The sequence below is a fragment of the Lonchura striata genome, chromosome 3, assembly GCF_050655825.1.
Source record: "Lonchura striata isolate lonStrDom1 chromosome 3, ASM5065582v1, whole genome shotgun sequence".
Lineage (NCBI taxonomy): Eukaryota > Metazoa > Chordata > Aves > Passeriformes > Estrildidae > Lonchura > Lonchura striata.
This window is the reverse complement of record NC_140705.1, coordinates 96,936,965-96,958,769: the sequence shown is the minus strand read 5'-3', so window position 1 is coordinate 96,958,769 and position 21,805 is coordinate 96,936,965. Positions and strand designations below refer to the sequence as shown.

The 21,805-nt window shown below is 35.8% G+C and overlaps 1 protein-coding gene across 12 annotated transcripts in view; it reads right to left on the bottom strand.

The window, feature by feature from the left end:
- Window positions 1–21,805, bottom strand: part of CDC42BPA (CDC42 binding protein kinase alpha) — a 181,289-nt gene that overhangs the window by 63,605 nt on the left and 95,879 nt on the right. For 10 of the 12 annotated variants that reach the window (XM_085575882.1, XM_021537008.4, XM_031504271.3 and 7 more), the window contains exons 7-15: window positions 14,853–14,946; window positions 13,901–14,101; window positions 13,070–13,318; window positions 9,314–9,393; window positions 8,119–8,285; window positions 7,546–7,668; window positions 3,132–3,265; window positions 1,275–1,517; window positions 916–1,026 (exon numbers count right to left, since the gene is read on the bottom strand). In XM_085575882.1, coding sequence (XP_085432008.1) covers window positions 916–1,026; window positions 1,275–1,517; window positions 3,132–3,265; window positions 7,546–7,668; window positions 8,119–8,285; window positions 9,314–9,393; window positions 13,070–13,318; window positions 13,901–14,101; window positions 14,853–14,946 — 1,402 coding nt within the window. The remainder of the gene's footprint in view (window positions 1–915; window positions 1,027–1,274; window positions 1,518–3,131; window positions 3,266–7,545; window positions 7,669–8,118; window positions 8,286–9,313; window positions 9,394–13,069; window positions 13,319–13,900; window positions 14,102–14,852; window positions 14,947–21,805) is intronic. The other 2 variants (XM_085575883.1, XM_085575884.1) reach the window with 2 other exon arrangements.

Here is a 21,805-nt window from a genome sequence, read left to right as displayed (position 1 = left end):
TTAATCCAAACATCATATTGAATGAATTTCCTTATTTTCTTTTAGCAAAGGAAGGCCAAATAGAAGAATGTTTGCAAAAAAACATCAAATTTTCTATGCCATAACTTAATGTTGATGAATGTCCCAGAGAATTCTAATGAAAAAAGATTTGGTTGCTCATTTCAATTAAAATCAGACTAGGACTAATCTCACATTTTGCCCAAAAAGTTTGGAATTACCCTACTGCATGAAACATTTGGAACAGGATTTTGCTGTGAATGAACAGAAATCCACATAAGTAAATTAAAAACTTTCTATTCAATTTTTGAGAAAGCCTAACTTCTCTAGAGCACTGCATGAAAAGCTAAATCACAGAATAAAATAACAGTTAACATTCTTGGCTGCCTTAAATTTCTTCTTTTAAAATCACATGCACATGTGAGCAATCTCATCAATATAAACAAAGACTTCATCCTCAATGTTGCTCTTGGGCAAAAATGCCTCATCCTCTGGCTGAGAGGCAGAATGTACTAAAACTGTTCCTGTATGGTTACATCAGTTGACAACTATTGTGCAGGAAACATGAGGAACAACACAGCAGACAGAACACCTACACAGAAACCTGCCTAGATTGCAGTTTTATCTTCAAATATTCAACCATCCTATGCTAAAATAAAAAGGCTTTTAACAGGTAAAGTTAAGCAAAGTATTAATGGAAGCAATGTGGTAATACAAAATTGATTATTAAGAAATAGCACATCAGGCAAATGTTAATTTTTCTGGGCAATAATGCAATGCATGCCTGCATTCACATTCAGCACCAACTGAAATGACAGACTGACAAAACCCTTTTGTCCTACATCTGAAAGCAATCAAACAGATCCAAGTCCTACTTGACTAGTAAGTTTGCAGGTGTTAATATCAAAACAGACTAACCTTTAGCCCTTCTACTTCACTTTCCAACTGTTTAGAGTACTGTTCACTCCTCTCTCGCAATTTCCTGTCTTTGGATGCCTCAGCAGCTGCAGCTTCAGCTTGGACTTCCAGCTACAAAAGTACATACGTTTTTAATAGATAGGATTCTGCATTTTCTTTTTTTCAAAATCTATTGATGGTTTTCAATATAAGAGAGAAATCTTCAGCACCAAACTGAATACTTCAAAGTCTTAGAAAACAAAACTGGTACTGTTTGAAACAACAGACAAAATGTTAAAGATTTACAAATTTAAAAAAATACTCAGAAATCCTTACATATAACTTATTTCATAAGTCTAAACAGTCTTTTCACCACTTACTTCTTTTTTAAGTCTCTCTGTTTTGCGTAACTCTTGCTTTAAACTTTCTACTTTTTGCATCATCACTTCTATTTCTTCCTCCTTATCTCGGAGCTGGCGGGCAAGCTTTTGTTTTTGAGAGTGCAAGTCTGTCAGCCGCTCGTTCATCTCTGAGAATTCCTGCATTGCCAATTTCCGCTGGCTGTGTGCATCTTTCAGCTCTTTGGCTTGGGATTTTAATCTGTCACTAGACTCTGCCAGTTCCTACAGTTTAAAAAAAGAATTAAGTAATAAACCTAGAAAGCTACAAGGCCAATTATGTCTTTGGATGAGCATCTAACACTTTCTCCAGAGTGAATAGAAACTGCCTATTCATTTTGATTTCATGAATGCATCTACAATATAGATTGCATGCCTCTATAAATAAGGAAAGAGGCATGTTTTACACTACTAGAGTTAGCAAAACTCCATAAATGTAAACCAAGTAGGAATTGATTCCATTATTACAGGTAAACACAATGGTTTTCAAGCATTTGCATTACCATATAAAAATACCTCGCCTTCTTAATGCAAATGCCATTAGCATTGGTTTTTAATAATTACTTAAATAAATTACAAGAATCTCAAGTGCTAAATGGTTAAAATTGAAGGGGAAACTCTGCTCTATGAAAATTATTACTCAAAAAGCTTTAGAAAACTGGCCTGCAATGGCAAATATGATTTCCATACATTGTACCTTAAAATCAAATATCAGAGAAAGTTTCAGGCAATAAAACACTGCAATGAATAAAAGCAATATATGATAACTATTCTTTTCAAAGAATCAGCATGAAATAACACTGCTAGAGCAGTGATAACTCCCCATCACAATACCTCACAAAGCTTGCTGTGCCCTAGATTTGTGTCAACACACTACCAACGAGGAACCACAACAGTTTAAATAGTTCCATAATGTTCAGTTAAACCAGAGCAGAAAAAAGAGGCGAGGAAAAGCAAATTTCAGGATTAAAAAAAAACACCAACTGGAAGAATTAATATTTGGCACTGATGACAGCCCCATAAATCTAAACATGATTCTAAGGATGTTAAAAAGAGGTCCTAATCACTAAGAGTTGGTTTAGAAGAGAGATGGTCTTTCTGGGACAAACTGGGAGCTTTTAAAATTTTAAGAGCCTTAAGGGTCAGAAAAAACAGTGTTAAACACAGCTGGCACATCAACTTTAGTGTGGACTCTAAAATACTGGGCCAATATGATCACAATGAAAAACAGGTTTTATGTATTTCACACCTGATTACAGGTTGATTTAATAAAGAATACAAAAAAGAGCCATGAAAAATAGTATGATATACATTAAGAAAATGAAGGATCAGAGAAGAAGAAACAAAACCCAGTATTCTTTAGCTGTAGTTATTTCAAATTACTTTTCAATTTTCATACTTGGCAATTTTTCACATCTCTCTCTGGAAACACTTTGGTGACACAGCCTTAATACCATATTCTTCACATTAATTTCACTGTTAATGTCTCACCCATACTTCAGATTAAATTGTCGGGAATAGTTCTTCTCTAATCTGTCTTCTAACCCCCATCATTATCAATTAAATGTGAAGCTGTAAAACGTTTTTTGCAGCCACCATGCAATTTGGATTATGGAGTTGTTCACTCTCTGGAAGCAATCACTTAGGGAGCACCCAGCAGTCATACAGATGTGTTAAATAATGTCCTTTTCATCAACAAAAAAAAAGGCAGAAAGCTAAGTAGGTCATGCTACACACTTGTTACCTGCTCATTAGTTTTACTCTTGAAAGTTATTACAAGCAAAATGAAGAAAAAACAGTCTTAAGGGTTTAGAACAGTTGCTGACAAAATGATTTTACCTTATTAAGATCTTCTCTCTCTTGCTTCAGCGTTCTGACTTGCTTCTCAAAAGCCTTTATTTGTCTGGAAGCATCATCCAATTCCCGCCTTGCAGTGCTGGCCTCCTCAAGCTGCTGTTCTAGCTGACCAGATTCTAGAAAAAGCAGCAGAACTCTTAATACTCTAAGGGAAAAATCATATTTCTAGAACAGCATGGCCTAGCTGCTTGAAGCCCCTTTGACATTTTTTCTGGTTTCCATTTGATCACAAAATAAGGTTTCTTATCAGGTTTAGAAAAGGGAATAGGTTGTTTCAGCTGCCATTATCTGCTTTTAAGAGAACACAATGAAAGATCCCAGCTCGCTGGAATACAACACAAAAATGATAATAACTTGTCTTCTCATATTATAATGACCATGCTCTATATATAATTCTGTAATGTATGCTTTAACACGACTTATACATTTGACTTTTATGTGCTGTGATGTAATATATAATACAGCTTTTATTACACTGTAATTATAAACAGTCTCCCTCCTCCTCCCAGTTTCCCCCAAAAAGAAACAGTAAAAATAATGGGTCACTCAAGAGCTGGCAAGTGTTCTTCTGTCAGTACTCTTAAAATTAACTTCAGCTGATTTTACTTATTTCTAGTGTGAAAACCACTTGTTTTTATGTGATCTGCTTTATTACTACTATAAATAAGAGAGAACTATTGCAGCCAGTTTCTTACCAACAGTCAGTTATACAGTGACAGTATATTTCTATGGCACAGTTAAATAATGTAATATAAATACCCTCAAATTCTACAAGAAATCCTGAAACTCATAAAATATGGCAACTGAAATTTTCTAGCTAGTGAGTGGGGTTTTTTTTTTCCCCTCATAGCCTTTATTTAAAAAACAAAACTGTAAAGCAAGATATATAGGAAGGTAAGTTAATTCCAAGTTCTATGAAATCACTGGACATGTTTTCTTTTATTTCAGTTGTGGGCAGGTCTTCAGACCACTTGTATTTACCCAAAGAACAGGAACCCATCTATATTCTTAATAACAGCCTTTAACTACATTTTTATAAATGTAACCCTAAGAGACTGGTTCTTGGAGAAATCAAATATAAAAACACATACATTTTTAAGAGGGCTAATTTCTGAAACACAAGAATTTTATAAGCAAATTAATACTATTAGCTTATACCCAGAAAAATATTCACTATTGTTTTAATTCACTGACTCTAGTTTAAAAAATTAAAAGAATGCACTTAAATAAGAGATGCAGCTCAAAGCCAGAAATTATTAACTGCCTTCCTTATGTAGTCTACTCTGAAGTCACCAGTGAAAAGAAAGTTTATATATGGCTCTGCTTAGCCAAGATAAATCTCTCTTCTGTGCATGAACTACTTTGTTCCACAGCTCTGTTTTCTTCTTGCATTGCTGCCCTTTACATATTTGGCAATATTAAAGATTCCTCAAAGTTTTCTCCTATGTAACTTAGCGAACAAAAATTATAACTTTGACCTCAAAAATTGAAAGCATATGCTAGCTTGTCATTTCCTGGAAAACCAGATAGACAAGAAAAATGTATTTTTCTAAGCCCTCCCAGTGACACTCCTGAATTTGACACAATTTTGAGTTCATTCTTTATTACCTTTTTAAGCAGGTGTTTACTCTTACAGCTTCAGAACAGGCAGCAAAACAGGTTAAAAAATGTAACAAAAAGCTAGGTGTGACATATGTGCTGTAAGCGGTAATTTTCCATTTAATCACCCTAGTTGCAACTAACATTTTAGATAATATATGCAAACACTCACTGTAATATATTATTACATTACATTTGGTAACTCAAGAGATGAGTCCAAAGCATAAAAAAAGTTCATCTCTGCACCTGAACCTTCTTAGAGTTCATGAGATCTAATAGAAAAATTAGATCTTTAAAAGGCTATCCAGAAAACCTGGAACTAGCTCCCTTATATTTGGAAGCATTCAGCCAGGGCCATCACTTGGTTTGTTTCCCTGTTCTGTCATTAATATAGTTCTAAAATCTATCTCAAAACACCCACAAATAAAAGTAAAATAGAAATTTCCCTTTTTATTTTAACAGATTTTCTTGTATTAGTTACAGCTTAAGGCACAAAAGAGTCTTTCCTAACAAATAGCTGGATCAGACAAAGCATTCAAGTATACACCGGCAAAGTTTTGTGGTGGTTAGGAAGCTTTACACCTTCCTCGTTTGATCCTATTATTCACTTCCAAACCAAACTGCAAAAGTACACATCCCTGTCTAGGAAAAAATACACAAATATGTATGTAGTGTGAAGCAGAAAATTACTTTGGGAAAAAAACTTCTCAGTATTGACCAACTTCACCAAACTTTTGACTTCTTTTCAATTTCAAAAGGGATAGCAGATGTGTTGGGGAATGTTTCCACACCTTTACTTTTTTTTTTCATTACCAAAGGAAGTGATATTTTCAGCAGTGAACTAAGTTGAAGTGCAATAATAAAGAATAAAATACAATTTAAAGCTGCTTCTGATGTCTTTCTGTGAATAGCTGGTCTCATTCACAAACTATTCTTGTAAAAGTTGCTTTTCAGTGGTCTCAAAAACTCAAAACCTGATCTAAGGATTGTTGCAGAGAAGGGGATTCTGATCATGTTGCCTTTATCCTCATTACAGTGGCAAGAGGAGGGACATTTTGCTGGAGCAAAATTTCACAAAACCCTTTGTCCTGATACAGTGCCAACATGGCATCACTCAAACCAGAGTGATCCTCCCTGAGCTAGTTAAGCCACGTTCCTATCCAAAAATAATGCCTATGGTACAATACAAAACTGCTGCATCACGCCAGAGCAGCTGTCCAACTGTGTATCTGTAACAGGCTTTTTTTCAGACTACACAATTTTAACAGGCTGTAATCTATGTGCTGCACTCTGCAGTTCACACATGGCTCCTCCTGCCCCACAAGGCAGCTGCAGAGTCCGAACACATCCACTCCAGGGTCTGCAAGTTAAGTTCAAGTTACTCTTTCTGTGGGTGTCGCTGCTGGCATTCCTGACACTTTCAGGAATCAAATGAAGTCTTGTCACAAATACAAACCAGAACAAATGTTTTTTGTAGCTTCCTCCAACCCTTCTGGCTGTTTGTTTTTCTCTTGCCACAAAATAGAGATGTATCTACCGTTACTTGTGCTTATTTTTCACAAAAAACGCAGACATTTTCCTATTTCTATAAGATTAATTGGGTTTTTTTCCCAGTTTCTTTGGTTCCAGACCTGATACCTAACAGTGTATTGTTAATTTTCCTAAGAAAAAAAAGAAAAAAAAGAAAAAAAAATTCTTGCTGTGCTTTCTTTCTTTTTTTTTTTTTTGAGACGTCTCTGCTCTCAAGATCCTATTTTAAAGACAGCATTATGGAGACAGATAGCAGGAGTCCTGTGCTATGAATCACTGTGAGAGAAAATTCCCTTCATCTTAATTCAGAATATCAAATCAAGAATACTTAATACCAGCCTTTAAAGCAGGGTAACAATGTATTAGCTAAACAGCAAATTAACTAGACAGCAAATTGGTTCACTCATAGGTATATTCAATATAGTGGTACAATGTAAGCCCTCCCTCTCAAAGTTCTGAAAACATGAACTGTCCAGAATCTGGGAAAGTAAGGCTGGAAAAACATGGATCTTTCTCTGAACAACTCCAGTTGCCTCTGTAAAACACACATACTGGGCTAAGCAGATCTTTGCTATTTGACTGGTATGAGAGTCCTGATGAAAGGCAGCCAAACATTAATTTTAAAAATTAATCTTTTTAGCTGAACAGCTTTCAAAAACACTTTTCCAGCTTAAAGTGCTCAGGTATCTGACAGCCAAATTTTAAGCTTTCATAAAATATTCAAGAACTCTCAGAAGCAAAGAAATAACTGTTCAGTTTTGACAGGAATGACAGCTCATTGACAGCAGAGCTGAATGGTGGTTCTCCCTCTCATCTCCCTTTCCTCATGTGCTTCTATTGCCCACCTTGTACTGATTTATCTGATTAGAAGTTGATTAAATTCTATCTAACAACATTTTCCTTGTTTAATTGAGTTAATTAAAACCATGAGAGAGTGCAGGGAATGCACAGATTGAGAAGGGGCCATGCAGCTGTAGGCAGGACTTTTGGTGGCAGTTTTCTTTGGTCAGTTCTGCTGCTGGAAGTGCAGCCCCATGGCCCATTGTATCCTCTCTCGTGCGCTACTCCTTGCCACTTGGAAAACTCAAATTGAATTTGTAGAAAATGCTGAGGTACACTGGGAGAGTAAGGGGTAAAATGAGAAGTATAAATAGACTGGAAAACTTTCATAAAGCCAAGGAAAACTAACATTACGACTGGAGAGAAAAAAACAAACTTGACAAAGTAGTTTCTTGTTACAGCTTTTACATTAGTATTTATAACATACCTGTTACCTGTTTCTTCAACTTTTCAATTTCTTCTTTCAAACTTTTAATTTCTAAATCTTTGCTTGCTGTTATTGGACCATCCACTGTTGAATACTGCAGAGCCTGCACTGTCTGGGTGGACTCTAGAAAAAGATAGAAGAGAGAGGGATGAATAACATGCCTAACATTAGAGGAGATCAAAGAGATACTACTGATGAATTAAGGCATGCCAAGATATCCTGCACTGGGCATTCTACAGTTTGTAATTTCCAGCTATTAAGTGCCAATCTTTCAGTAGTTGTCAGCTGGACCAACTAAGTTCTTAGAAGTTTAAAGAATGGAATGTTTATGCCATAGTGACCAAGGTACAGTGAGAACAAAGGTGGCATAAGAAGTTGCATACATGGTGTATTTCAGGTATAAAGAGTAACAGAAATTTAATTTATCAACAGAAATAATACAGAGGATTATCTTCTACTAGAAAGCATTCCAGGAGGTATATTTAATTTTTTTCCACAGTATAAGCAGTGCCTTACAAAACTGCAGGTTTAAAGTTTAAAAAGTGATGGAACGATTTTTTAAAATGACTATACCTTGCAGTTTTCTGCTAAGTTCAAGCTTTTCCTGTTCTAGACGTCTTATTCTCCTCTCATAAGCTTCTGTTGCTAAACTATCCTCCAAAGTTCTTTGAATGCTGGCATCAAGATCCATGGAGGGTGGTCCAGCTGTCAGTCTTAGACAGCTGCGGTCTGAAAGCACACTGAGGGAAAAAAATAAATAGTATTGGATTTTACAACAGCCTGGTTAAAAATACTGCTATAAAAACATCAACCAATAAACAGTTTGTTTAAGTTGTTAATTACTATGCCATTTATTATAACATCAAAGAATATCTTGTTTGTATGTGCTCACTGGAAATTGAAATAATTTTTACCTAGCATGCCCGATTTCCTCAGTGCATTTTTTGTTACACAGAAGTAGATGAACTCCTGATTAAAAATCATTATGAACACTCTATGTTAGCCAGATAGCAAAAAGCAAAAGCCTAGACAGTAAAATTACAATAGTTCATTTTAGAATAGTTAATCAAGTATCATAAATGCTTTAAAGACAATGCTCACTAAAAATGGTGTGAAATTATCCCATAACAACTAGGGCATAGACATGTCAGAAATTCTAAGGCTACTCATGTACACATGCTACTACTTATGCCAATAATCCTTTTGAAGTCTAGGACATTCTAGGACATAGTCACATTCACAGCAGAAACATAGGCCTGTTTTTTCAATGGTTGTGAATATTCTTTCTTTATTTATTTCCATAAACAAAGAGCATACAAGGGACTTCTCTGTTTAGTTTAGCAATGGAAATGAGTGAAATAAATTCTACATTAATAGCAGATGTCAAATAAGGTAATTTTTACAAAATTTCTCTTCAGACTTACAGAAGTGTCAAAGGGCTAGAAATAAAACTGGTTTTAATTTCTAACAAACTAAATTCTGCCATGGTCCACACATCTAGTCTTAATGTTCTATGTACAGTCAATTTTATATATTCTCTAATAACAACCTTTCTCATCAAAACTGCCCCCCGAGCACAGGTGCTGACCTTTACATGGATGTGAATTTTACCTGCAGATAGCTCATTCTTTTGAACAGACAGCATTTTAGTTTATGGTAATTTCCTAAATAAACCACATTCTTTGATATCTGTTCAATATATTTCTAAGACAGAAAGTTAGAATACTGTGTAACTAGCCTACAGACAATTTTGGAACTCTTAACTTACCAGCTACTTGTATATGTGAAACCCACAAATGGTAAATGATGGCCAGAAAATGCAGTGTGGGATGGTGGAGGCATTGTTTCCTAGAAAAATAATAGGACAGTTGAGTAAACAGTATCCTACTGGACTTAAAAGAAACAGATTTTCCAGTTTAACCATATGAGACGCGTTAGTGATAGTATCATATGAACTATATTCACTGTCATCCTTGTCTACAGCCCAAATATAAACCAGCATCAACTAAATCTATTTATAATAGCATCTAACACATACAAAAACAGAGCATGCTGACTAAAAATGCTTTTCTAATTAAATAGGCTATTATTGGAGGAAAGCAGAATATTACACATATGAGATGCCAATTTATTCCTTCTTTTTTCCAAGAAGCACTTAGCACAAAGAGCAACACCTTTTATTCCCTGCTATGCTCCTCTGTGCTATTCAGTCAACAGGGCTTCCTGCCTGTAGAATTACCAGCCCACTTCTGAGTGGGCCATCTCTATTTGGAGAGAACAATCAGCAGGCATTTACTAGAAAGAAATAATACCACAGAGTGTTCTAATCCCATTAGTGCTTTGACCATTCCTTCATTCTTTGCTCCTCTTTCTTTCCAGACAAAGAACTACAAACCAAGACAAGTCTTTGAGTTTCTCTTCAGGCTAAAATAACCCTGTTGTAATTTTACTTGGACTATTTGAAGTTCTAATATTCTTAAATGTTCTGTTAAAAGCTTCCTGTTTAACCCCAAGATGCAAGGTTAATGTTGCTTTACTAGAGATGGCCATAACGGTCACCAAAAGAAAACCACCAAAAAAATATTATTTCACTGGAAGTGGCAAAAGATTCCAAATTGTCAAAAAAGGTATATAACAATTCCTTTCTAAACCCAAAAAAAAATGAAGCAAGTTGTAAATTTCTCTTATATAAAACCCAGCAGTAAAGGACAAGGAGTAAGACTGCATTCAAAAGAAATCTGAAATTACCTTTCCAGTAGTGGTGTCAGCTATATTACATCACAGCCTTGTCCTCTTAGCTGACAAAAACCCTCCTGTTATAAAACAGTTCCTCAACAACAGTAATGATATTGCTAGATTGTCTATAGTCATGATAAAAATATCAATTATTACAGATTACTATGGTAAGAAAAAGTAAAATTATTATTCTTCTTTACATTTTGTTTTCACCTTTAATAAATTCAAATTTCAAAACTATCTTCAGAGGTAACTTTAAAAATATCAGATGCTTAATTGCATGATTTTAACAGCCCACATGACAATTCTCGGGTACCACACAGATTACTGTTCTAAAATATCATATCTATTGATCATAAGGTCAGATTCTGCAAAAAAAATTTGTTTTGCAGAGATCAAGATATATATCTCTTGCTGCTTGTGTGAATTTAGCTGTACGATCATGCTGAGAAAATTATGACTGAATCTCTCAAAGCAAATGAGAGATGCCTAAACCAAACAGTTTAAAAGCTAAAACCCAGCACAGCTTAGGCTGCCTGAACAGAGTTTTGCCCTTTATGCTTGTGTGTAAGCTCAACATACTTTTTAGATGTCATTATTATGTATATAATTTTTCCATGGGACTATAGTCTCATTCAAAGTTCAGGAAGAATAACAGTCATGCCTTTTCAACATTGTCTTTTATCTTCAGTACTGGGTTTTCCTCATTTGCTCTATGCAATTCAAATCTTGCCAAGAATTTTTGGAAAAAAAAAAAATAAGGCCTCATGGGCTTATCTGTGGTGCTGACTTCTATAACAGCAGTGTGAGTATGTGGAACTTCCTCAAAAGATATGTATGAAATATGGAGGAGAAAATACCTCCAAGTTATATATAAGGAATTTGAGGCAAAGCAATATGAAATGCAATGTCCATTGGTCAAAGCAAAAATGTAAAGTATTCTCAGTCATGCAGTGCCTTTAGGCTAGGTTTTTTCAGCAGTTCTGAGATACTAGGTGTGAAAAGAAATGGTAAGAAAATAACATCCTTATATTAAAACAGAACAAAACCTTCAGATGTTTCAAATTAGGAAACTGAAAAAGAAGCTCTAGAAACTAGTATTTTCTCTACTAGTTCAGAGGCATTGCTTTCCACCCCCAAAGGTCTAAGGCAAATTAAGAATTGGACTCAGTTTTCTCAGTTCAGAGTCCAGTAACTCATCAGAGGAGCATTCTTTCTTCACCTGCAGGTTCTTGTTTCTTCACAATGGTAAAGCATTCACACTGCACAGGCAGAGTTTGAAAACCTCAGGTGGGAGACTGGGGTCTAAAAAGGAGGAGTGGAACAGACAACACTAAAATGTGTGAATGACCTCCAAAAGATATTGCAGCTTCACAAACAATGACCTGCTACATACAGCATCCACTCCAGCCACTCCATCGTCATAGCTGCTGCTAGACAAAATAATGTGCCAACAGGTATCTCAAGACTGTATCAACAAGTTTTAAGATAAAAATACAGAAGTTGTGAAGGGAGGTGGACATATCAGATAAAAGTGAGGAAACAAAATGAAAAAAATGCAAGTCATCCTATGCAGCTACAGTGATTTGCTTAATTTGCCCCTAAGGAAAAGGAAAAGGGGTCTGAGATTTAACCAGAGATCACAGAATCACTTAAATTAGAAAAGATCATTAAGTCCAGCCATTAACTATTAAGTCCATCACTAAATGACTTTCTTAAGGACCACGTGTTTTAAAAACCTCCAGTGGTAGTTGACTCCACCACTTTCCTGGGTAGCCCTTCTGGTAATGAAATTTTTCCTAATATCCAAACTAAACCTCCCCTGGCTCAACTTGAGGCCATTTCCTCTTGTCCTGTGGTTTATTACTTGGGAAAAGACACTAACACCCACAAAGTGTTTCAGTCAAAGTGTTTTCCACTTTTTAATGTGCAGCTAGAGAAAAGGGAATGCAAATAATGATCATCTTGTCTGCATCAATTCATGTTGCCACTTATCTGCAGGCCCAGAAAACTGAGTGAAACTGAGATGCAAATACAGGTCAGAAAACAAAAGCAAAAGTGCTGAAAATGCTTTACCTCACATATAAACAGCAGGTTTCTTCATCTTTCAACAGACACACACACACAAACACACCCAAAAATATTTCCAAGCAGAGAGCACAAATCATTTCTCCAATGCTAAGACATCAATCATCTGTCAAAGCTCCTTTTCAAAAGCATAGAAACTAAAAGTCCGGTAAAATCAATAGCTGCAGAGCATTTTAAGCAAAGGTAAAAATCTTTTCTTGTTCCTTAAGAAATGGCTGTAATATTTCTCCTACATTTCCCAAAAATCAAGTTGGAGAAAAGGCTGGAAAAAGTTTAGTGGAAATGAACTGAATGGAATCCAACACTGATATGAGCAATTAGAGCAATAAAATACAATAAAATGCAATATGCAAACGTAATACTAAGTCTTAGCAATGCTCTGCTAGAAATAGTTTTGCAAACTATCTGTATGTTAACGTATTTTTCTTTATAAGACATGGACACTAAACTTGTTACTAAAACACATGTATATTATCTAAAGACATATAAAGTTACAATGAATTTATACAAGTTATCGTTACACAAGTATGATTTTTAGGACCAGGCTACCCACTATGAAAGTATTCCCCTCTCAGTTCCTCAAAGCAGCACATAACTGTTACTTATGCAGAACACAGTGAAAAAAGCTGCCTTTTCCATACCTTTTATTACAAAGTATACTACAAAGGCTGATTCATCAAAATGTTAATTGTGTACTTACAGAGTTTTTTAAGCAATCATCATCCACATCAAAGTTTGATGTATCAGTAGGGCTGCTGACTTCTGGGATGTAAGGTGCCTCACAGTTCCTAATGTTGTCCCAATCAATTCCAGCAAAAAATGGATGGTTTTTAAAGTCTTCTATTCCATTTTGTCCAAGTCGATGCTCTCTGCTACAAATGAGTCTTCGGATGAGGTCCTTTGCACTTTCAGAGACATCTGTCACTTGAGCAGGAAACTGAAACCTCTCCTTAAAAATTAAAATAAGAGGAAACAGTTTATTACCACGAAAAAGCTGGGAAAATTACCTTCTTAGTGAAAATCATTATCTAGAAAAAGAAATGTTTAAATACTCCAGCTCTGAAATATATGCAGTAAGGTTTCAAAGAAAAGACTTTTGCTAAGGATAGAAACTATTAAGATTTTTTTGTCTTCTAGTTTTTCCTCTGTTTTTAAATTCCTCTTACACTACAGCTGTTGAATACTACAGCTAGCTTCATGTGGAAGAACATTTCAGAATCTTCTGCATAAGCCAAGGAATGGGTTTACCAGAAGAAAGAAACACAACAGGATTAATGCCATGTAGCCAAGACAGACTCCACAGAATGAATTAACATCCATGTTTCCAAACCCAGATTTCAAGTTTTATCCTTATCCCAAAGCAAAGTCATCTGCAATCCATAACCATTAACTTGTTACATAGAAACATATTTTTTGTTGTACATTTATGAACACTTAACATAATTAGTACATAAAAACTTATTTTTAAATGCGTGTTCAAGTTACTCCATTATTAAAAATTAGCTTAGAGACAGACAGAAAGTGCACTAACTTTGTGGTTCATTATTTTCCCATAGGTCTCCACCAAGGACTCAGCATAAAAGGGCGTTTCTCCATAAAGCATTTCATACATGCAAACGCCCAGGGACCACCAGTCACACTCGGGCCCATACTTCCCTTTTCCATCTTCCATGGCCTGCAAGATTTCTGGAGAGATGTAGTCTGGTGTTCCAACTGCCACTGAAGATTGGACCTGCAGAAATTGCATTTTCAGGATTAAAATCAACTTTCATCATTACAGACAGTGTGGTACTGTGCCCATGTATATATAAATTTAGCCCAGCATTCTTGTCATAACAAAAACAACTAAATACAAGCAAAAGCTTCTAAATTCATAAAAAAATATTTAAGCATCCAAGCCACTGCATTAATAGGCATCCCAATAATATACTTTTGCTAAACTATTATCAATATTTAAAAATAGATAAAGGACAAAACTGTCAATTGTCACAACTACAGCCAGTAAGCAATTATAGATTTGGTAATCGCATATATTTGGTCAAATACTTTGTAATCCCCTGGTACATAATTAAACATACTGGAATTACATTCTAGTCACACTTAATGTGCAAATGTAAATGTACTAGAAATACATAATCACATTTCAGTATCTCATCCTGCTCATACTGCAGCTCACATATTCAATAGAGATTAGAGCTCAGAGCTTGAAACTGAGAGATTCATAGTTCATAAACACCTACTTGGCATTGACAGCACAGCCTCCCTTTATTTATTTATGAGCTGACTTTATGCTAAAAAATGTTTAATATACTGCAAATCCAAGCAGTCTGCAGTTGAATTTTCAAGTCAGTTATATACCAATACCATTTACAGTTCCATTTAATTTGCTATAAGCCACCTTTTCCCTGTATTAGCACACACTTTGCGGCTATCAATGGACTGAAGAAAAAATATTTAGAAATGTATCACTCTTTCTAATTTACCGTTCCATCTTCCATCAGTTTCAGACAAGAACCAAAATCTGCTAATCGAATATGTCCATTCATATCCATCAAGATGTTATCTGGTTTTATGTCCCTGCAATTAAAAAAAATCCAGGATTAGTACAAAATGTATTGCATAAGATGTATTCCAAACATTAATTCTACAAGTCTTTTCATTCAAAACCTGCAACCTGTCAGTACACAGAAGACAGTCACTCATGACATGGTGAAATTTGCACCAGAGACATTTTATTACAGGGGCTGTAGATGAGTCAAATCTTACAATGCTTCTTAATTTCAATAAGAATTGTGTATTTAAATTCCTCTCATGTCTCAAGGGTAGACAGGATAATCTTACTTGCTCTGAGCTTTTGTATAGAAAATTTTTAAATCATCTGAAGAATTTTAGTGAAATGCTCTCAAGTAGAAGATGTATGCTTATAATGGAGCTGGAAAACAACCCCTAGATTTTACAAAAGAGCAAAGGCCAATGAAATCCTGAAATAGTTAACAAGCTTTTAGATTTACTGTCTCTCATTGACATTCTTCTCTCACATGCATCTCAGTTGACCGTGTACATCTGTCATGCTTCTGCTGACATGACCACTGTACACACCACTGCAGCTCTGCCTGGCCACACTCTGCCTGCCTCATTCAGGTCATGATGCAGATGGAACTACCCTTCTAAGCAGGCAGCATAATAAACACTCTTCATATTGTAAACTTGACCTTTTTTATGTCTCAGGCTTTTCCTAAGTGTACTGAAACACAGGTAGAGTGCATGTTCCCAGTGTGCAGCTGTGTAGGACAAAAGCCCTCAGTTACCAGAGGAACAATTGTTGTACAACTAGTAAACTAGGTTCAAATGAAATTTCTTTTCAGTTAAGTACAGATATTAGAAACACACATAAAGCTACATTTTAAAAATATCTGACATTATTAGATTCTTGTACCATCCTTTTCTATTATATTCAAAACATAAGTTATGACTGTATGAAAACAGGTCTACAAATGTTTTCTCAGGGAATGTTTTTAAGATATAAGAACAAACCCCCGCAAAAAAATTAAGTCTTCACTTTGCTCATTCCCGAAACAACTTATAAAATGAATGGCCTTGATTGCTTTGCAGATAAATCTCAACATATTCACAAGTTTAAATATTTGCACCTGAGAGCAAATTTTGTTGTTTGGATTTGATAGTTTGTTTTTTGTTGTTGTTTTTCTTTCCCCCAACTAAAAGTTGAATTACAGAGAAAGTTTACTGATAATTTACAATAGGAAGAAACAAATTAGAACTACACCGTGAACAACATTATAGAAGCTATGACATAGAGGTGTCACAGTGTCACACATTCGGTGACAAATAATACAGTAACAATTTTCTGTTTGGAAGAAAAGAACTTCCTGAATTTGTGTTACTCAAAGACAAGCAGGCAGCAGCGCATGCTGAAAACAAACTTTAGACACCTTTCAAATGCTCAGAAATATTTACAAAGTCGAAAGAAAATACTGCAAGAAATCACACTTTCACAACTTTCAACTGAGCATAAAGATTCTTTACAAAGTAAATGAGAAAAAATAAGCAAGTTGATTCTCATAAGATGATTCTCCCACTTGGTTTTTGCTGACATTGAATATGCCAAAGAATTGCAGCATCCAGATAGTTGTGTTTGTTTTGCATTCACCCACCACAAACATTCCTTAAGCACGCTTCTAAATAAAAACAAACACATGCCATTGAGACTGCTGGAATTATAACTTCAGTTTAAAACACTTTGCAAAAACATGCACCTAAAATCCAGTTCCTCCTAGAAGCTGGACCTAGTTCAAACTAAACAAAAACATGAGTCACCCTTGAGGCTCCATTTATCCATGTTCTATCATTTAATATATTCCCAAGAGGAATAATAATAACATTAATAACCATCATCATCACCTGAACCGCTCCCATTCAATCTCACATAACAGCAAGAAAACATGAAAAAATCTCATTGTGTTGTCAACACTGTGCAAAACCAAACCTTCAAACAACATTGAATACACTTGAAGGAACAGTGATTTCTTGCAGAGTGGCATTTGTAATGCTCAGTAATAACTTCATAATAACAATTTTTACAGTTAAGGAAAAAAGAAAAGAGCCACTTAATAAATACAAATTCTTTTCAGCTCTTGTAACAGAAGCTATTGACTATGAACAACTGTTCTGAATTCTGAGCTACATTAATAGAAGACAGTTTGAAAGACAAGAATTGCTGGTACCTGCAGAGCAGAGTAGGCTATAAGCAAAGGGAAAGAAAATTATGAGCCCCAGAGGGGAACAAGGAACGGGAGTAATTATTGCCACTGTAACTGAAGAGTGTGAAGGTGGTGATTATGAGAAAAAATAATGTCTTAAACCCTGCATCCCCACCGAGCCTGCAGCAGTTAGATTGCATTAGAATGATTAGCTTTATTCCAGGTTTTGTTTTGAATGACATTTGTTTACTCTCTTTAGTGATCAGAATTGATCTATCTCCTGTTCTAAAGAGAATATGGTATTCTCCCTTCACATTCGCTCCACCTTGCCCAGCTTATCCCAGTTTCTTCACTGTATGGACTGATTCTTTCTACTTCCATCTCAACTGCATTTTTATCCCTATCTCTCCTTAACTCACTTTTAAAGCTGAGATGTCCAATCTTCCACAGCCTACGAACTCCAAATTTCCTCCCCTTCTATTTCCTTCTTTCTTTCTCACCTTCTTCACTCCAAGTCCTCATCTCCCTGCTTGTTCAAAATTAACTAATTGGTTTTTTTATCCTGGTTCAGTTCTCAGCAGTCACTATTTACTCACAATCCTGTTCCCACTGGCTTCCTATTCCTGGGATACAGGACAACTATCCTTGTTCCTTATGTCCAGTTCCTGTCCAATTTGCATAGCAATCTTCTTTGGTACCAAAAGGAAGAGAATTATCAGTAATAGAGACACTCCACACTGTCTCTAGTGTCTATTTATCAGCATCTCCCCAAATTCCTTCAATATTACAGCTCTGAAGCAGAGCAAAGCTACAGCAAAAGAAGACTGCAAAGTATTTAGGGATCAAACTCCGCACACAGTTGTTTGGAACTCGTAACAACTGGAATATTGAGGGAGAAATTATAACCAGAAAACATCTAGGTGGAGGGCAGAGGAATAAAAATATATCCATGACTCATGGAGGATTCTCTGCTGAATTTCAAGTCTCCACATCCTACAGCAGATTTTCTCACTGGTTTTGTAATAATTATTTTATTAATTGAATATCTATATAAAAAAACCAGTCCATGATTCTTGATCTTGTTTCTGGAAAGAGGAGCACTTATTGCTTTAGGCAAATACTAAGGAAGGAAAATTCCAGACAAAGTAGCTAAAATTTGGCAAAATTAATGAGTAAATAATGAAAAGTTATATGGCTCAGTGAATAGACCACTGGGCTGAATCTCTGCAGATAAGAGTCACCAGGTAGTTGTGGGCAGACCATTTAAACATCATTCAACAAGAACCATGTTGCTCAGTCAAGCAATTACTATCATCTAGCTAGAAGGCCGTGGAGTCCAAATACTCCACTAACTCTGTAATTAGTTCACTGCAACAAAAGAAAAAGGTCAGCTCACTTGAAATATGAAATACTAATTCACTTTCAAGAAATACAAGCATTTGAAAGGTATTTTATGAGCCAGATTTAAAGTGGGAACAAGTATTGAATCAGGACAATTGCCTGACACCACTGTGCTCTCTGGAGAGCCTGAGCCTGACCAAGTCCCAGACAGTTCAGCCCTACTCTGACAGCAGCTTCTGGGGGAAGGAAGCTCAATCTGCAAAAGGGTGCAGGTTGTCAGAGCTGGACCTGGCATGAGCCAAGCAACTACAAATTCTTCAAATATGCTCCACGCTGAATTAAGGGAACACAGGAACTCAACATACCCGAAGAAACTTTTTTAATATGAGTGATTTAACAGCACCAAAGGAACTAGAAATCTGGAGCAAATAAACTTCTCTAGAAACACATACGTCCATTTAAACTTTGACTTCAACAGAGTGTCCAGGAGCAACTTCTGCTTTTCTGAGCTTTGATGGCCTTGACTGTAGGAGAAAATCAGCACTGCACAGCAGCTTTGCTGCTGTTTTCTGGAGAATGCAGTAGGAATAAACAGTGTATAATACTGAACACTTCACTTGCACTGAAAATGTGTGTGAAGGCTAATGAAAAAAAGAAATCTCTAATGAATCCTTCCTTATAATGCTTCTTAGTTTAATTTGGGGAGCTGTTCTTCAGATTGGCATGTTTACCCAGATGACTTCACTCACCTCTCTTTAAAACCGTTTACTTTCTTAAGCTGTAATTAAAACCCAAACATTTTACATACTAACTGTGGTAATATAAACAACATTCTGAAATAGGACTACAGCAGATACCTGGATTATTGCCATTTATTTTGATTTCTCTGTTAATGACCCAGAGTAGAATTTCATTTGTTCAGTAAGACTCAAGAAAAAGTATTCCCTCTGAGACATGCTAAATCCATAGCACATTCCAGCTGTAAAATAAACTAAAAAAGAATTTTTAATAGATGTGAACATATTTTTTCCCCTGGATTCATTTCTAATACTAAAGAAACCTTAAGGAATCATGAGGTCTTGCACATTGAAATTTGGACCAGAAAACTCCCTGAAGTTCCGTACAACTTGAATTATCAGATCACCTTATGGTTTCTAAGCATACAGGTTCCTGAGGTTCATCTATATCATTCTTTGAATCACTGGATCAATGCAAGTCTGTCATTTCCAAGACCACATGAAGTTACTCTGGTCTACAGAACAAGAAGCAGCAGATTTAGAAGAATCTTAATTTTGTTTCAAGGGCAGCTTCATGGAGGAGGGGACCAGACAAACAGAATGGAAGATGCATCAAAAATAGAGAGACAATTATTCCAGGAACTGTATCAGAATGACTGAGCAGCAGTCGTGTCATACACTACCAAAGACTATGCCAGTGGGTCAACCCACAGGCTTATATCTTCTAAGTTTATGTGATAAAATCCCTAGTGGCATTAAAGATTTTGTGACCAGCAGGGATCCCTCTTCTTTGTAGCTGTATAGTTATGATGGAGAACTTACTTGGTTTAGTTCTCATCTGTATTATCATTTTTTCTTTCAGAACATAAATGATTAGACAGAAATGAAGGAAAAAGCAAATCCTTCTCAAGATCAACAAAACTGGCTACGTAGTGCAAGTGGAAACTGATGGATTGTCCTTGCATGCACAGCTGAGCTCTTAAAAAACCAGAACTGAAATGAGAATAAAGGGACTCACACTGTTCTAAATGTACGATGTGAGCCGAGCCTGAATAAAGAAATGGACCTGTTTGAAATCAAAGGAGCAATCTGATAGCTGAGCTACTAGTTTATTTGAGCTCAGTAGATAAAAATAGAGATAATCTGGAAAACAAATTTTTATTTCTAATGCTAACATTAGAAAACCATGAAAATCAATTTGCCTAAACAGGTCATATGCCTCAAGATGTGCTATTCTTGAATAGCAAGGAACAAAGTGAATAGCTTACATTAAATTACTTTTCTGTGAAAAAATTCACATTAGCAGTATTTTTTATGCTACCAATGCAAATTAAAACACCAGCATTTGAGAAAAATAAATTAGTTTCAGGTGCAACTGCTGGCACAGAGAAGCTGATGCAGAAAGCTTATTACCAGTTAAAGATTTCACAGCACATTATTTGCTCATTGTACATGCAAGAGCATTCCCCAAAAGTATAAATCAAAAGGTTAAAAGCAGACATCAGTGATTATAATTATTCACTCTTACAACAAGAAATGCCATCCTTTGCCAAGTTACCTACTTTAAGAAAAAACACAACCAAGACTTCACTGCCAGAATGCCTGGAGTTTTTATCCAAAATTCCTTCAGAACACAGGATTATCCTTAGTCAGGACAGAAGTTTGGCAAACTGCTTACTTCACTCCCTTCTGCTGTTTCAGGCAGACTTTCCCTCCATATACCTCTCTCACAAAGAAATGCTACATCCACGATTAAAAATGAAGACATTTGGTTTTGGCAACACGCCAATGAAATGAGGCATTTTGGTGCCTGTGAAGTTTTTATTAAGGTATTCAGTGATGCTCTACTGACAGCTTGCTTTAGATACGCAGAGTGAAACAACTGGTGAACTTCCATCAGGACTGCTGGTCAAATAATGCCTTTTTTCACAGTCAAATGCATGGACATTGATGTCCAGCAGGTTATTTCTATTTTCCATTACAGTGGACTGGGTTATATCAAAGTCAGCATTGCCATATTCTGCCAACTCCGGTTTATCTGAATTCTGATGAGCAGAAGTAGAAATAGGCTCCATCTGGCAGAAAGACCAATGTGCACTGAGCCAAATTAGATTTGGACAGTCGGCAGTTATTCTTTAGCAATCCCAACAAGATAGGCTGCACAAGATAGCAGCATGAGAAAACTGGAATGTGTTGTACCTCATTAACCGTGCCTCTTATCAAGACTCTACTGTGCCTTCTCCTAAACAGACACTCCTTCATTTTTGGGTGAAATCCAAAAAGCCCGTATTTCGATCAAAACCAAAATAATTTAAATAACTTTGATCTTAGCCTTATTATTTATATAGCACCCAAACCATTGCAGCATGTTTGTATACTAAACAAAACCTGTTTCATATAAAGCTGACAAACTAAAGCTTACTAGCAAATAAGATACAGTAGCCCTGCATACAGTCCCAAAGTCAATAGGAAGAGCCAAAGACTGAACACTTCAGAATTTAAACCTTAATAAGAAGAGCAACTACAGGGAAGAAATAAATGCTATCATCAACCTTATTTTATCTTTTTTTTTTTTCTTAAACAGTCTCTTAACAGTGTAAAACTCCCTTGTTTTCTCTTTAACTCTTGATAATAAATTAT